The sequence below is a fragment of the Cryptomeria japonica genome, chromosome 9 (genome assembly GCF_030272615.1).
Source record: "Cryptomeria japonica chromosome 9, Sugi_1.0, whole genome shotgun sequence".
Classification (NCBI taxonomy): Eukaryota; Viridiplantae; Streptophyta; class Pinopsida; order Cupressales; family Cupressaceae; genus Cryptomeria; species Cryptomeria japonica.
This window is the reverse complement of record NC_081413.1, coordinates 509,760,350-509,776,562: the sequence shown is the minus strand read 5'-3', so window position 1 is coordinate 509,776,562 and position 16,213 is coordinate 509,760,350. Positions and strand designations below refer to the sequence as shown.

Genomic DNA, 16,213 nt, shown 5'->3' with positions numbered 1-16,213 from the left:
CTCTTTGGAGCTTGATGACAATCTAGATATACATTTAAAATTGATAAAGAATCCATAAACATTGACTACTTTTTAAAGTTTAATGATAGCTTAAAAGTATTTATTTTCCTATTTCAAACGCATCTTAATAATTTATAAAAAGTTGGCTAATCTTCAAAAGGATAAAGAAACTATTTTAGAAAAATGAAACTAATTCACAATTTCAAAAACCTGGACAATTCTGTTAGGCTTGATTACAGTTCAAAAATGGCTTTAATATTTTTATGTTATGTTTTATATAAAAAGTTGGTCAATATTTGACGGAAAAATAATAAATAATTATAAAAATTAGAAAAAAACTTTCATTCGAAATAATCAAGAGTTTATAAAAAAAAATGATTTATTGACTCATACTAGCCCATAAATTGTTCCTGTTCTCAGGACTCTGATCATACGATTGGAGTTTCCAATCCTTTCAACAATTCACTACCCATTTCCAGTGCAATTTGGAAATAAGCAAAACCATTAACCAACGATGAAATTATTACTCATTGAATGGAATAATGGATGGTAAAAAGCTTGAATCAATTTATTAATATAAATCTGAATTCCTGAGCGCAGCCCATACAAATCGCCTGTGCTTCGCACATTTTGTCCTATTCTTTTTTAACAAACTTCAAAACAAAGGATCTAACGCTGGTTTTGATCCTTTCTTTGATGGTAGATCCAACAGAGAGTCCCAGAATGTCAGAACCTAATCAAACTGTCCTGTTAATTACAGAAGAAAATTGATGTTTGATGCAGCACTAACAAAACGCTCTTTTAGACAGTATATATATATATATATACATATATATATATCTGAGAAAAGAGTAGCACAAAAATAGAAGTCGGAGTTACTAACACTAAAGTTATTACAAAAAGATCTGGTGTTTTTGTGAATATAGTTTAAGAAAATAACTCAGACTCGATAAAGTAAAAAGCTACTTAAAGCGTGATTTTGTACATCATCTTACTAAATGTGCAAAAAAGAGAGACCTTGTACAAAAAACAAAAGCTTAGCAGTCTTTATTATCATTCAGATTGATTTATGGAAACTGAAATCTGTGGAAGCTGATGGTCAGAGGGATAAATTAGGAAATGACCATCATGTATCTGTATCAGGAACATCAGCTGCCTCCATAACCAGTTATTTAATTTGAATAAGGAGGAGAGTGATTGAACTATCTGACATGTCTTTCTTAGATTAAAGAACCCGCGCTGTCTTATTCAAGGCCATACTATATTTTGTAAATATTGGACACCAAGCTCGAGATTTTTGATGTAAGGCGTTGTGGTAATCCCCTCTCCTGCAAGATACATGTTCCAAGGTGAATGTCAGGTACACACAGGAGGCACGTAGAAATCCATCTACAATTGCAAGTTCACTGAATATTATCTGAAAGTGAAATTGTTGTAACCATAAAGCTAATCATGTTAGACGTAATCAACAGCGTAGAAGACTTGACTAGCAGATTTGACGTTGTTCAAAATGATGTGAAACAAATTACAACATAAGACAAATAATATGGGATGAGAAATGCCAAGATATAATATCTCCATGTCCAAGAACTGTGTCCCACCAAAATTCAATTTTTTTGAAAAAAGTTGAGAGAGTTCATTCGTCATGCTACAATAAAAAAATGGCAATCAAGAAACAGTTAAAGGAATGACGCTGACATAAGATTTGGCAGTTGATCAAGTAGAAAACGCCACTTTGCGACCAAACTCTTGGCCAAAAAGACATTACATGAAATACAGAGACATGAGATGGGAACAACATGCTAGAAAGAGATATACTTAGACAATTAGAATAACGAGTCCTGGGTAAAAACTTCAAGAAATGTTAAGATAGGAAGAAAACCTAAGAATAAGATGCTTCAACACCATTTTCCATAAATCACACTAAGGATAGCCTATTATCTGGGCATTATGTTTGACTGGAATGGAAGGCCTCAAAAAGCCTACTATATTAATATCATTCTTAATACTGTAATTACTTTAAAATATGCTTAAAAATTTACTGTAGACTCTCCAGTGAGGGCGCTGCTAATAAAGTAATTGCTACCCACCAGAGAGCAGATGGGTGAAGCTCAAATCCAATGTGGCATCAAAAGTTTACTCAGCTCTGGCTGGGGCAGGGGGTGTTAGATCCCCATGGACAGTTGATGGCATGGTACTTGATTATATAGGATGCCAAATCTTATTTCTGAAACTATTGGGATTTGCCAGGGCTTTCGATGGGCAGCGTGCTACAATGTACACTCAATTTGGGTGGGCACCCCTACCTAGAACCATACACCCTGTCAACCCCAATCAATCGGAAACTCCACAGTTTGGTCAAAGAGATGAATTTGAGGTCTATAATTTTCCACATCTCAAGGGAGCACAACAATGTTGCCGATCATGTGATCAAGCAGGCCTTTACTCTAATTGTTGGCAAGGAAAGCACTTGTAAAGAACGCCATCCTTACGCTGCCGAGTTTTTCTCCCACTTAGAGGGGTTATATCTGGATGGAGCTAGTGAGTAAGAAGATGGTTACTATCCACAAGGGCCAAGAGCCTTGTTTAAATATGTCATTTTCCTAAGCTACTACTAAGAATCAATTCTTTTAGTCCTGTGTCTGCAAAATATATTGCTTATGCTCCTCCTCTCCACTCATTCATATGATTTCTTTAACCCCCTCCATTCTCATGATGCCAGGATTACTTATATGTGTACACGACTATACATGCACCTCTTTTTCTAATGATTTTTGAAAATGATTTCAGCCCCATGAATGGGACTTTATTCATTGTCCTCGGGCCGGCACAAATATCTGCTGATTACCTTCCCATGTGTGAAGTGGTAGTGAGTTTTAGTGCTCATTTTTTCTCGAGTCCTTCACTTTGCCTGGACACACTCCTCTTTGTATTTCTCGGTTTATTTTTCTTAACCATTGCTAGAACCTCCTTCCCCTTCGTCTTATTTTCTATGTTTTTCCTAGTTTTCCTCCAATTTCTCCATGGCATGGGACACTCTATGGCTAACTAAAATCAGGTCCTCTGCAGACAAGAAAATGGTTAAGTGGAAGGGTGAGCAGAAGCTCAAATTTGATAAGCCTAAATTGGAATGGCTTAAGACAATGGAGAAAAGGGGTAAGGCTATTGCTGAAGATGACAGTGAGCTTGAACTTGAGGGCATGAAGTGAAAAGACTTATCCAATGATGGCACTACATGCACCAGGAACATGTATTCATTAGAGAAACTATTATTATTAAGGTGATTAAATTTATCATCATTGGAACCAATGTATTCCAAGGAACTATAAGTATTTTAATTTGCACCTTTTTGTGCAACAAAAATCAAAACAATGTGTGAGGAAATACCTCTCTTCAAATGGAAGCACATATCTGAAACAAAAAATAAAAACCAAAACCATAAAACTTAAGGACACGACCTCTAGCTTTTTACAGTATCTACAATTTAAATTTTAGAGTTTTGGAATATATTGCAAAAAGAAACTAAGTAATTTCCCATCTTTTAGTTATCAGGGAGGAGCACATGGCCTATCAACGCTTCTACTCAAGATGGCAGTTTTTTTTATGTTTATTCACATTGTGCAAACAACTTATAATATCTAATGAATGCTCAGTATTTATGACTAAAAACAGAGAACAAAGGAGAAGATTATGGCCCTCATAAAATCTATGAAAGGACCTCCATGAGTCTAATGTCAGTCAGGAGAAAATGATTATGGAGCTCGGTGATAATATCCATGTTAAAGATAATAGCATTTAAACACTAGAAAACTTGACTATTGTGAACACCTGAACTTGCTGTGGCAAGTCTCAAAAGGGACAAAACTATACCTCTGGCCTGATTTTTACTATGGAATACTTGACTTTGGCGAAAACCTGAGCTTGCCGGTTCAATCTCACATTTTATACTTTATCAATAAAACTTCTATAGAGGTCTTATAGATCATGTGAATAATGAAGAGCTCATGGCCAAAATTTCCAACCACGTGATTCTTGCAGTTGGTAAGCACCCAAAGTAAGCTAGATAAATTATACATAGAGCCCTGATGATTTTCACAAAATCAATAAATTTAATAGTGTGCGGTTTCCTTCTATATGAAACTTAGGCTGCGATCAGTTTTCAGCTATTTTCCTGCTGGTGATTATTCATGTTACGATGTGAATAAGGAGGCCTCTCTTGATTTTTTTGTTTTATATGCAGCTTGCCTTGAAGCTCATTTGACAGTATTGTTGATAGAATTAGAATTTTAGGATATATGGTAGGAAATGTAGTTGTTATCATCTAGCATATGATGGTGTTGTTTTCAGGTATAGTTATACAGTTAAGAGTTCTATCCATAATTTTATATTGTTAGGACTTAGGTGAGGGACTTTTACGACACATCTAGAACTATGCTCTTTATTTTGTGATTATGACCTTCAAAACCTGGAAAAATACCAAGCTGAGGTAGACACATTACACTAAATCTTCTGTTATTTTAGTATAAGTTGTTCTTCCATAAAGTTTGTATTACTGTAATGTATGTTCTGTTAAGTATCTCGCGCTGTCTGGTTCTTCCTGTAATGGGTGCGACTACCTGTTTTGTATCATGGATTACTTTTCTGTCCTCTAACCTTTCCAAAACAGTTTTGAATATTTTGTAAAAGCAGCCATTTTACTTCAATCCATTTATAATTTTATCAAGAAAAAGAAGGTAGACATATTTCCTAACATAACTTTATGTCCGATATCAGAATAAGGAAGACCAAAAAAACAAACAGATGTTTATCCTATTGATGGTAATTTCCAAGAACACTATGGACAGGATGCAAACATTGAAATGAATTCAGCGCTTAAAACAACTTGAAACCTTAGATGCTCTGCAAATTTAAATTTCTTTAAGGAGAATCACAATAGTAGAAACCCTTACGGGATCATTCCAGCGAATGTGCTGCAGTTTATCAATGCTTTCTTCAACTCGTCTCTTCACCAAAGCTGAATGGAAAAAGGAACAAAAGAACATAAGAGCAAAGGAAATAGTTGTATAATTTCATGCAAGTTTGCACAACTTGTGATACACTGCATGAATGCTAATTGTAAATTTGGTTAATGCAAAGAATGATAGACGTCTTTTTGAATCCTAATGCTCTTTGTAAGTATCTTTGTTTGTAGGAAATGTAGATATCTGTGTGCTTCTGGTCTTGAATTTGTAGCAATAAACCTTCTTCCTATTCTTATTTAAATAACTATTTCCAGCAATTATCATCTCTCCATAGCTTTAAACGATTCACTATATCAAGTGACTATTGTATGGAAACTGCTGATCCTAAAAGTTTTTGTTTATAAATTTACAAAAAAGATTATTGAAATTTTAAATAGAATGGCATGGTAAAACTTACAGTATAAACTTGCAAACTTCATACAACAGATTCCATTGATGTCCCAAGTCCAAGACATGAGCAATACAAAAAACACATATTCAACAGTTAATTTAAACCATCAAAACACAACTGGTCAGTTTCCAGACTTTCTGATCCAAGTACAGCAGATGAGGAGGATTCTATTGTAGGCTTACCTGTTTTCGATCATTCAAGATGTCACTATAACTTGCAGTGTCAATTGGTTCCGCAAAATGGAAATAAATTCGCTCAATGGAAGGTATTGGAAACAGGCTGCAACCTCAAGCAAAATGTAAGTAGTTAGGGAATATGTTCTGTAAATTTTCCTCCCAAGAAGATGCAGCCACATAAGGTAAAATGCATGCACAATACAAGCGATCATTAAACATTATCTAGGGAAACATTAGCAAAATTGCCAGGTAGATCACATATCTTATATGCTAATTTCTTTTTTTTTCTTTTAAAACATTACATGTTGCCCAAAAGCATATCTTTTACTGTTTAAGCCATTTGAATGCAAACATTACATGATTACAATTTCCTAAAATACATTTCTTTTAGTATTACTGTTGTCTGATGCTATGTTTATTTTATCTATTTATGGTTCAACGTTTAGAGAATATATTGATGTCATTTCTAAATGTAATCTTGCTCACACAATCATATGCAAAACCAAAGAATATTGTGCCAATGTAACATAAAATGGACGTCCAGTACAAAGGATTTAAGTTTGGAATTGTTGCTCTATCTGAAATTGCTATGACCTAAGAACCTTGACAACATAAGATAATTTGCATGACACCTTATGCTCTTGCAATGGACTTATCTTGCTCACACAATCATATCCAGAAAAAAAGAATATTGTGCCAATGTAACATAAAATGGACATCCAATACAAACGATTTAAGTTTGGAATTGTTGTTCCATCTGAAACTGCTATGATTTAAGAACCTTGACAACATAAGATAATTTACATGACACCTTATTCTCTTGTAATGGACTTATGAGGTCTTCTAGACAAATACTAATAATAACATTTACTGTCCAAAAGTGATCAAAGCAAGTCAATGAGCTTGAAAGTACATTCAGCTACAGCAATAAAATAAAAGGATAAAAAGAAACATGGATTCTAAAACAATAAAACATAAATAAAGAAGGTAAACACATTCAACCCCAAAAAATATAATCCAAGTGCATATAGAAATGGCTGTGCGAGGGAAAGTCCCCTCTATGAAACATGAAATGCATGAAGATCAATGTTAGGAATGACAACAAGAAACCAATGTTGTCACATGTTTGTAGAAGAAATTGGACCACAAGAAACAATACACTCAGCCACCACTATGGGAGGATCATTATATGACTTTACACTCATTCACCAATATGGAAGGATTGACATGATTTTACACTAATCAAATAGTATGGAAAGATAAAATTAATATTTTATACTGCACGCAAGGAAATGTTGTAGGCTAAGGAGGTGAGGCTAGACAAACTTAGGAGGAAGTAGGTTACCCCTCTGTTGGTGTAAATAATTATTCATCATGGATATTATTACACCTTACTTAAGTTTACTTAGGAAATGCATTTCATAGTATTTTGGGTATGAGACACTTGGGTGTTTGTGCCACATTGGGATAGTGTGTGTAGGAGAATTTCCACCTTTTATGGTGTTGATCTTGTTACTACTCTATCATATCCACTTATTGTGGAGTGATAATTCCACCTTCGGTGGGTGATCCACCTCATGTGGAATATTTTATTGTTTCTCCTAACTACCACACCTATTTCCTACCTGTTGACGTGTCTAAAGTCGTGGAACTACGACTTCATCCGGCCAACGCAGAATAGAAATACTAAGAATCCTATCCTCTCTTGAGATAAGGAAATCCCTAATGCTGTGTGAATTTGATCAATGGGGATGACCTCAATGTTTTGGTTGTCAGGTCTTGACTGCAGGATAGCTTAATTGTTGATGTGTTTTGCTGGAAACACAAAGGGGACTTACAGTTAGACAGAATTGGTTTCGTACATGCTCCCTAAAATTTACAGTCCTATATCATCTGATTTTGCTTCTGATTGATGCTATTTCAACTTGACTGGAGGGTTTCTTTAATGAAAAAGGAAAAAAGGAAAAGAGGAGAGAGGGATAAAGAGTGAATAAGAACAACTAACTAATTCTAACTAAGACATCATATTTCAACACATAGACGGAAATCTCAAAATAACTAGAAATTACTTCGCCAACTAATTAGCACAGCTAGGTAAAAACCAATGCAATCATCTAAGGATTTCAAATTTTCAAGTTTATTAGATAAGAACGATAGATTCTCACACCTATTTATCCAAATCTAAATCGAACTTAGCACAAAAGGGGTTCAGACTAACCATGTAGAGGAAACAATAATCAACTATTTCCTAATGGTATGAAACAAGATTTTCCATCAAATACATGCATAAATAACTGTCTGAAATTAAATACAGTAGCAAAAATATGAAATAAATGGAGAAGAGGACCATGCACTCACAGTAAAACAGACACAACTTTAACATCCATCAAATCCTGTATGTATTTTGCCAGAGTTTTTGCAACAATCTTTGTTTTTTCTCCCTTTTACAAAGAGGAACTAATTCCTTTATATAGAATTCCAAAAACGGATGAATGGCCAAGATTAAACTTTAAACAAGTGGGCCAAATTCATCCTCTACCAAAACTGCCCATACCCATAAATGGGAGGCAAAATATCAGCAACAACAAAGGAGAAACAATAACTACCAAAAAGGTAATTAATAACTACCCAAAAAGCTGCTCCAAAAAGTGCACATGCACGGAGCTCAAGATTTACAATTGTTTTGGCAGTTAGAAATGAACTTTATGCCTAAAAAGTGCTTTTTAAGATTTTTAAAAGAAACTTGCACTTTATGAAAGCACTTACTCCTTTTCTGCTATAGAACCTTTTTCCAAAAAATCATCCTCGCTGTGCAAATACTCCCTTCAGATGTCTCGACCTGCTACATGCTCTACTCGGACATATTCTTGAAATCTAATGCATAGCTGGAACAACACCATGCTTTGGGGCATGGGAGGATGGCGTATTTTATATTGCATACCCTCCAAGTGGCGATCTACATGCTTTAACCCATCCTTCCAGTCGGACCGATGAGTCTCAAAACTTAGGATGTCCGAATGTAACCCACTGGCAAGCTCTAGGTTCTCCATCGAGTATGCGACCTTATCAATTCTCAATCTATCCTCCCAATCTAGTTGCACTTGATCATCAGACAAACTATTATTCCAGCTTAGAACCATTGATCGGAGGATCTTTCCACAAAGATCCCTCATGTTTTTCAAAATTTCCTCGCATTCCTCCTGCTCTTTATTAATGGTGTCTTTTGTGTCATTCTTCATGTTGGCAGTACAGTACCATTCTTTAAAAACGCTGATGTCATAAGGATCTAGGATAGCGGACAATGTGGGAATCTACTTGTGGGTCCAGAAAAAAGCCCTCATGAGGGGAAGAATTGTACCAACCACCTCATGAACCCTGAAACATTCCTTTTTTACCTCAAACAATTTGACCAGAATGGTCTCTTGGTGGTGGGCCATTTCCTTTACATCTTCAATGATATGCTCTCCCTTTTCCTTAATGTCTCGAATCCATTCCTTGACAGCTTTGGCAGTATCACACACTCCTTCAAACTCTGGTGTAGTCCTTTGTGCCAATGCCAATGGGGGAACATGGGATTCAGGGGCATGTTGCAATGGTTTTAGCACGTGATCAATATATCCCTCAGCCTGCTCAGCACGAACTCAGTACATGTCCCTCTCAGCAGTCATTTCATCGAGTTGCCTGAGCATATTCTGCACGGAATCGTTGAACTCTTCCCTTTCTTGCTCTTTGGTGGCTCGCCCTATCGGGATGGTTGCAATGCTATAATCGGCCAATGCAATTTGATTTGCTGGCTTATCAACAGGTGGGGTAGTGATATGGATGGTGCGGTTCCTCTGCTCATCCTTGGTGATCCGGGAGTAGGTCTTGGGATTTTTCTTTCCTTTGGACTTTGTTTCCCTTATGCGAGAGAAGATATCCTCCAAGTTGATAGGTGGCTTGACGACTGCTTTCCGTTGTGCACGAGCAATTAGCCAATCTTGAGGGATGGTTTGCTCGGATGTTATGGCCAAATTCCCACTTTGCTCCTTAGAGGTTTCAGCTGGCTCACTGCCTATCTGCAATTGATCTGTCATAGAAGGAACAGATGCAGTATCCAGTCCTTTACTCATAGCTGAGTTTTCCCCTACCTCATTGAACAACTGTCGGGAATCCCCTTGTGATGGTTTCTCTTCAGTTCTGTCGGGCTTGTGGGTCTCATCCCCCTTTCGTTCTCCTTCGACGGCGGTGTCATCTTTGCCAGTGCTATTCAATTGCAATTCATGCCGACTCCCCTGGGTGAGCTCATGCTTACCAGCCTCTTGATTAGGCGGAATTTCTCCTTCCTCAACTTGATTTCCAGGTTTATCAGAACCAATGATCCTGACCTCTGCATCTGGCTCACCTTGTGCTGGAGGATTATTAGCCTCGAATGCATCAACATCACTCTAGGAAGGCGGAGCAGGTATATAGTCAAGTTCAACAACATCATCCTCGGAACTGGGGTCTTTGGATGACGAACTGACTTCTGGCCTTCTAATAGGGATCTTTTCCCTTCTAGTTCTTTTTGATGCCCGAGTCCCTCTATTAGCTCTGGCTTTCTTCCTCTTCTTTCCGAGTTTCTCAACCTCTTCTTTCGGTGCACTTGAGGTTCCCTCATCTTCCAAAGACTGGGAATCGAGACTGCCCATCATATGGTATGTAAATTGAATTCCTTCATGGGTTAGTCTCTCAATCTGCTGGGATAACCAGTGATCAGTATACCTTCCTGGAGCTGCCATAACTGCCTCAAAATCAGTAATCGGATCCTGAGACCAATCAATGACCAACAAGAGGTACTTTACTGCCCCAAACTCTTGGACCTGCAAGCAATTGCCAGAATTTGTCACCTGATCTGGGACCCGGCGATACTCATAAAGTCGCATTTGCTGCACACTTAACCTCGAATACTCACGCTGTCAGACCTCATAGTCATCGGAACAATTGCTCCAATAGTCCTCAATTGATGCCTTTGCTCTGTAGCGCCTGCCATAGGCTCTTTTTGCCAAATTGTGATGATCGAAACACTTCCTTGGGAAATATTCTTGTAGGCCATAAGATTCCAATTCAGCAAGTGACTCATCAGCTTGTACCGAATTCTTGAAATGCACATCGAGGGCACCCAAAATCATAGGGAAGGTGAATCCAGACTTCTTATCTTTGAGTAAGCTGCTCATTGGATGTGCCTACCTTGCAACTTCCAATAAGGACTATTTTGTCTATCGGATAGCATGGAAGTCAGAGTGGCGCTCCTTCAAAGTTGGCTATTCTGATATAGGTGAACCTAGGGAATTGAATAAACCATGCGCCGTACTTTTGTACCAAAATGGTAGCTTGCTCCGAGAGCCTTATGTGCGATCCCCCTTGCATCAACCTGACTACGCGCATTGTAAAGGCGCCATTGACATGCTCACATTGACCAATTGCATAAGCAATGTTGTTCTTTTCTCTTTGAGCAATGTCATAGTAGTGCAGTTGAGGGTAGCATTCATACACCTTGACTTGATTTGGGTCGTTCCCGATTTCACCCTTCTTGATTAATCCTGTCAGTGGCTGGTGTCGAGCAAACATGTAAATCAAGTAGGAGGTCATGGTGAAGTACTTCTTTTCCTCAAGTTCAACTAGCTGTGTATGGATATTATCACTGATGATCTAAGCCCAGTCGAACTTGGATTTCCCGGCAAAGACCTGCTCTGTAAAGTAGAACATCCACTCTTCAAAAAAGTTAGACCGAGGGAGTCCCATAACCCGGATGAGTAAGGTGACCATATCACCATGCTCGTTATGAAAGTCACTTTTGGGGGTCTTTTTATTGATCCTAATACTCGGAGGCCTTCTCTCCTTATACCATTTTTCATTTATCAATGTCCTGCATTTAGCTGCATTTAGCAGGGTTCATGTCATAAGCAACCTGTGCCTTATCTATAGTTGTAGCAATGGGATTATCAGGAAATGGGATGTCAAATGCATTGCCAATGGCCTCAGGTGTGAAGTCAACTAGCACCATATTTTCTAGAACCACTAATTTGGTCTCTGGTCGATAATGTCGAGCAACCTCAACTACTAGCTCATAATTTTGCATAGATGGAGGGAAACCTGCTGCTTGAGCGATACCACTTTCCATCATCCGCCTAGGCTTGCCATAGGCATTAGGAGAATATACCCTACTTCTGAAGTCCTGAATGTCTATGTGGCCCAAGTCAATATCACCTATGTTCTCTCATATGCTCTGGACTTTTGATTCCCTCACTCCTCTTTGGTACTGGTACTTCATCTTCTCGCCTTTGCGGGAGATTTAGAGACCTGAGATGTTCCGGTTGCACCAGGTGTTTTTGAGGATTCTACTGCTGATTTAGGCATTTATCCTGCACAACCGGATGCGAATTACGAGACAAGATGAAGGAAGTGAACAAGTTATTCAAAATAGACGATGATGTTAGCACATAAGGATTAATGGGAAAAACCGAAATTTGAAGAAAGTACGATGCTTTAGTAAAAGAGCTCGCTTATCCAAGAGCGAAATGCTATGAAATAGGAATTTAAGTTCTTTGTTTAAAATTTGCCACTTGGCTGCAATTCAGTTTTTCCAAAATGTTCAAAATTTTCCAAAGTTCGAATTTTACATTTCAAGGTTAATTTTCCCGATAGGCTTTGCCTTTGCGCTATGCTTAATGCTTTCAAATAGACGACCAATTTTGCATAAATAATGATTTGGAGGAAAGAATTGAATCATACCTGGCGAATTGCCTAATTGATGAGCGAACTTTAGAGACTTGGGTGGTTTTGCAAAGTGTTGTTCATTTTTGCCTTTTCCCTCCTGCGCGATATGGGACTACAAGGATTTGCGAACTGCTGAGGTAAAACGTCGCGTTATCTTCCCCAGACTCGCGCTTTCGGGCTGGAGAGGCGAAAAGAAAAATGCAAAGATGAAACCCTACCACGCAAATTCGGACTGGGAGGGCCTTATGCAAAGTTCAAAGAGTTATAATGCCTTTCTGCCTTCGCAACTTTATGTGTACCGATTTTCAGGTAGAACTACTAAAATGCACTTTTAAAAGTGACGCTATGCCCTATGCCTTGCGTGATTTTCCCTTTCTTACTGAATTTCGAGGGGGGGGGGGGGAACCTGCTTTTGAAAAGTCAATGAAGTTTAACGCCCTCTTGTTTTCGCATTATCTGGCTAGAAGAACAAGATGCATATGCCAAAACACCTTTCTAATACCTTGCATGATTTTCTGCTTGCCCAATTTTGAGCTTAAACGACCTTTTGCAAACTAAAAGAATGCCTTTCTAATACCTGTCGCGACTTTCACCCTCTTTGTCCATTTCAGGCTGGAGGCAACTTTTGCGAACTTCACAATTTCAACGCCCTCCCTTTTTGCGAACTTCGGCCTCTTGGAGGATTTTACAAGATTTTAAGTTATCGCCTTTTGATTTACGTTTTTCGACTCATGAAGTTATTTTGAAAAGTTTCCAAGATTAGCAATTTTAGTTGCTTTGCCCAATTTCGGGTCACAATGTCCTTTTGCAAGCTCAAGTTTAGCGATTTCTAGGTTTTTATCCAATTTTGAGGCAAAATGTCCTTTTGAAAAGCCTCTAAGTTTATGACGCCTTATCACCATTGCGCGAAATTCGGCCCATAAGGCCCCTTTGAAAAGTTTTCACTTATACTCTATTTCGCCTTTTCGGCCCATAAGGCCTTTTTGAAAAGTTTTGCCATTTTGACGTTTCCCCTTGTTTAAGAGATTTTTGGCCTAATAGTCATTTTTGCCAACTTTTAAAAACGCCTTTTCTACATTTTGCAAAATTCGGCCCATAAGGCCTTTTTGAAAAGTTTTAGGTTATTGCGTTTTCTACATATTTGGCGATTTTCGATCCAAATGAAGGGTTTTGCAAGCTTTTCAAACTTTACACTTTTCACATTGCATTCCAAGTCATTTTGCCGATTTTCGAGCCAAAAGATATTTTTGAAAAGTTTTTTCAAAGTTTAACTTTAACGCCTTTTAACATTGTTTGCGATATTCGGGTCAGGAGGTTATTTTTGCAAGATTTTCAAACTTTCGAGGCACAAGGCCATTTTGCGAATTTTCGAAGTTTATAACACCCTACTTCAATTGGTTTCTGCGATTTACTTGTTTTTCTCATTTTCGGGCTGAAACCCTCTTTTGCAAACTTCGTCATTAGGCCTTAGCGATTTTTGGGCTGGAAAAAGGTTTTGAAAAGTCTCAAGTTTTCACCCTTTGCTTCATCTTTCCTATTGGTGACAGAGCTCATTGCTCCATTGCCACTTGTTGGATCCCAAAAATGGCGGATAAAAATTCAAATTCGAAACTTAGCAGGATGAAGGTTGGAAATTAAAGAGGGGGCCCCTGTCGGCGACAGGGAGTGTGTGCAACGCACAACACTACCTACCCTTGTTTCTTATTGAGCCACATGTCATGTTTTTGTGCTCACATATCCTGTAATGTCCCCTTCTCCACAATGATTAGTTCAGTGGTCCATTGGCCTATTTTGGAGACCCGTAGGCTATTCGGAAAGGAGAATTAGGGTTTCTAGCTTTTGTGGAGTTTTTGCTCGAGCTTTTTAGGGTTTACCAGGAGGAAATTCTTCAGTTTTGTCTATGGTTTCCTTCTGCGTTTTTCATGAGCTCTAGGGTGGCATAACATGCATTTGATTCTTTGGTGAAGTGAGAACTTACTATTTTTAGTAAGTTAGGGTTTGGCTGTTTGGGTGGGGCATAACATGCATTTGGCTATCAAACTGAGCTTTCCAAGATCTTTCTCCGGGTGTGAAGATCATGTTTTTCGGAGGAGAATTTCATGAATTACTATTTTTAGTAAGTGGCACTATTGAGCAATTATATTTTTAGCAGTTTGGACAGGGTCCTGATCCTGTAGCAGTTCAGTTGTCTTCATTGCTTAGCTTCATCTTGGATTTTGTTGATAATCAGTATTGGAGTCATAAGAGATTTAATTAAACATTATTTCCTTATCCTAAGGTTTAATATTTAATTATTTTATTACTGATTAATGATATATTGGACAACTTAGGAAAAGACATTTATATCTAATATCAATGTTATATTTTCCTATGTTAGGCATTGAAATTTGAAGAATGCATTGTTATTATTGAAGACTTAGGCAAGTTCGAACTTGTTTAATTATTGGTTAAAATGCAACTTGGGTACCCACCTTGGGAAATGAAATGAAATGTCATTTGGACGCCATGTGAGAGTGAAATGAAATGCAAATTGGAGAGGTAAATTTGGGAGCATTTACATTTGAGTTTCAGAGGAAAAAACTATAAATACAGGTGCTTGGCCTCCCATTTGGATATCTTATGAAATTGCATTGTTATGCTGCTGGTTTGGCGATTGAAAATCTGAGCTTCGAAGTGTGGCTTCCTAGCTAAGTCTCAGTTTCATACTTGGAAGATAGTACCTAGCCGTGTTCCTGTAATTCCAGTGCTGTCCGTGAGTGTTCTACAAATTGTGGAGAGTTTTGTGTGGATTTTGGAGTGTTTCCTTGTTGCTGGTCGCGGAGTTGCTGAAACCATATTTTGCTCATACCTCTTGACCAAGTGATTGCATCGTTTTGGGTATCGGCTCTTTGGAAGCGTATTGGGAAGACAATCATTCTCCTATCTTGGCGTGGCTTTTGGTGGTCATCACAATTTTTGGCTGCAAATCAAAGTTTGCTGCTGTAGCGCCATTTTCAGACTTACCTTGGGATGCACGCAACACATTCGGGGCTTCCAAGTTGCGAGTTTGAGGTATTGGCTTGGTTGCCTATGTTATATTAGTCATTTGCATTTTATTTGGTGTGATTCTGATTAGTTTTGAGAAAGTTATGAGTGTTTTGGTGTTTCCAGTAGTGGCTAGATAGTGTGTTTTCTAGCTTACAGAATTAGAACAGCAGTAGTGTTCAAGTGTGGTGTGATTTTGATAGTGGATTGTTTGAGATCAGCATTAAGCTTCTTATCTTATCTCATATCTCTATTTTGTAAGATTGTTTCAGTAGTACTGATCAATCATTCTTGCTGTTCTTATTTGTAAGTGTAATGTCCCTCCTAGTTAGAGATTATTGTCCTGCAAAATAGATTGTTAGAACACAACAAAAATATATACATAACTAATCTAATTTGCAATTAAAGTTCAATTACTTAATTAAAACTAATTTCAATTCTTAAAAATAAAAGGATACGAATGTCGTACGGAGATATGTCCTTAGGCAGCTGTGAAGCTCACCTTCTTGGAACCCATCTTGGTTCCAAGCCATTGTAAGAACCCACACCTGGTGGACTCTAACCAACCACAATTTTCTGCCTTTGTTTTGATTTTTCAATGATGTTTCACCAAGGAATAAAGAAAGTGCAAATAACATATGCCAATGATCAAATATGATTGGTATGCTGATAGTACTATGAAGGCTGGAAAACAAATCCATAATATCCTTTACAAGGAACAAGTGACTTTAATACAGATTTGTCTTTTACATTTCATGAAATTATGAGTTCATACCAGAAGTATGCAAATCTGAACCCTTAACAGCAATGACTGGAACAACAATTATTTCGTGGATTTTCTGAGTGAAGGCATGACTGTCACA

The 16,213-nt window shown here is 37.8% G+C and overlaps 1 protein-coding gene across 2 annotated transcripts in view; it reads right to left on the bottom strand.

Annotated features, from left to right (window-relative positions):
- Nucleotides 1–545: 545 nt before the first annotated feature.
- The window catches only part of LOC131855822 (phytyl ester synthase 2, chloroplastic-like), a 101,008-nt gene continuing 85,340 nt past the window's right edge, over nucleotides 546–16,213 (bottom strand). For both annotated transcript variants that reach the window (XM_059211044.1, XM_059211045.1), the window contains exons 5-8: nucleotides 5,595–5,691; nucleotides 5,419–5,434; nucleotides 4,950–5,014; nucleotides 546–1,328 (exon numbers count right to left, since the gene is read on the bottom strand). In XM_059211044.1, the coding sequence (XP_059067027.1) occupies nucleotides 1,260–1,328; nucleotides 4,950–5,014; nucleotides 5,419–5,434; nucleotides 5,595–5,691 (247 nt within the window). In that variant the 3' untranslated portion in view covers nucleotides 546–1,259. The remainder of the gene's footprint in view (nucleotides 1,329–4,949; nucleotides 5,015–5,418; nucleotides 5,435–5,594; nucleotides 5,692–16,213) is intronic.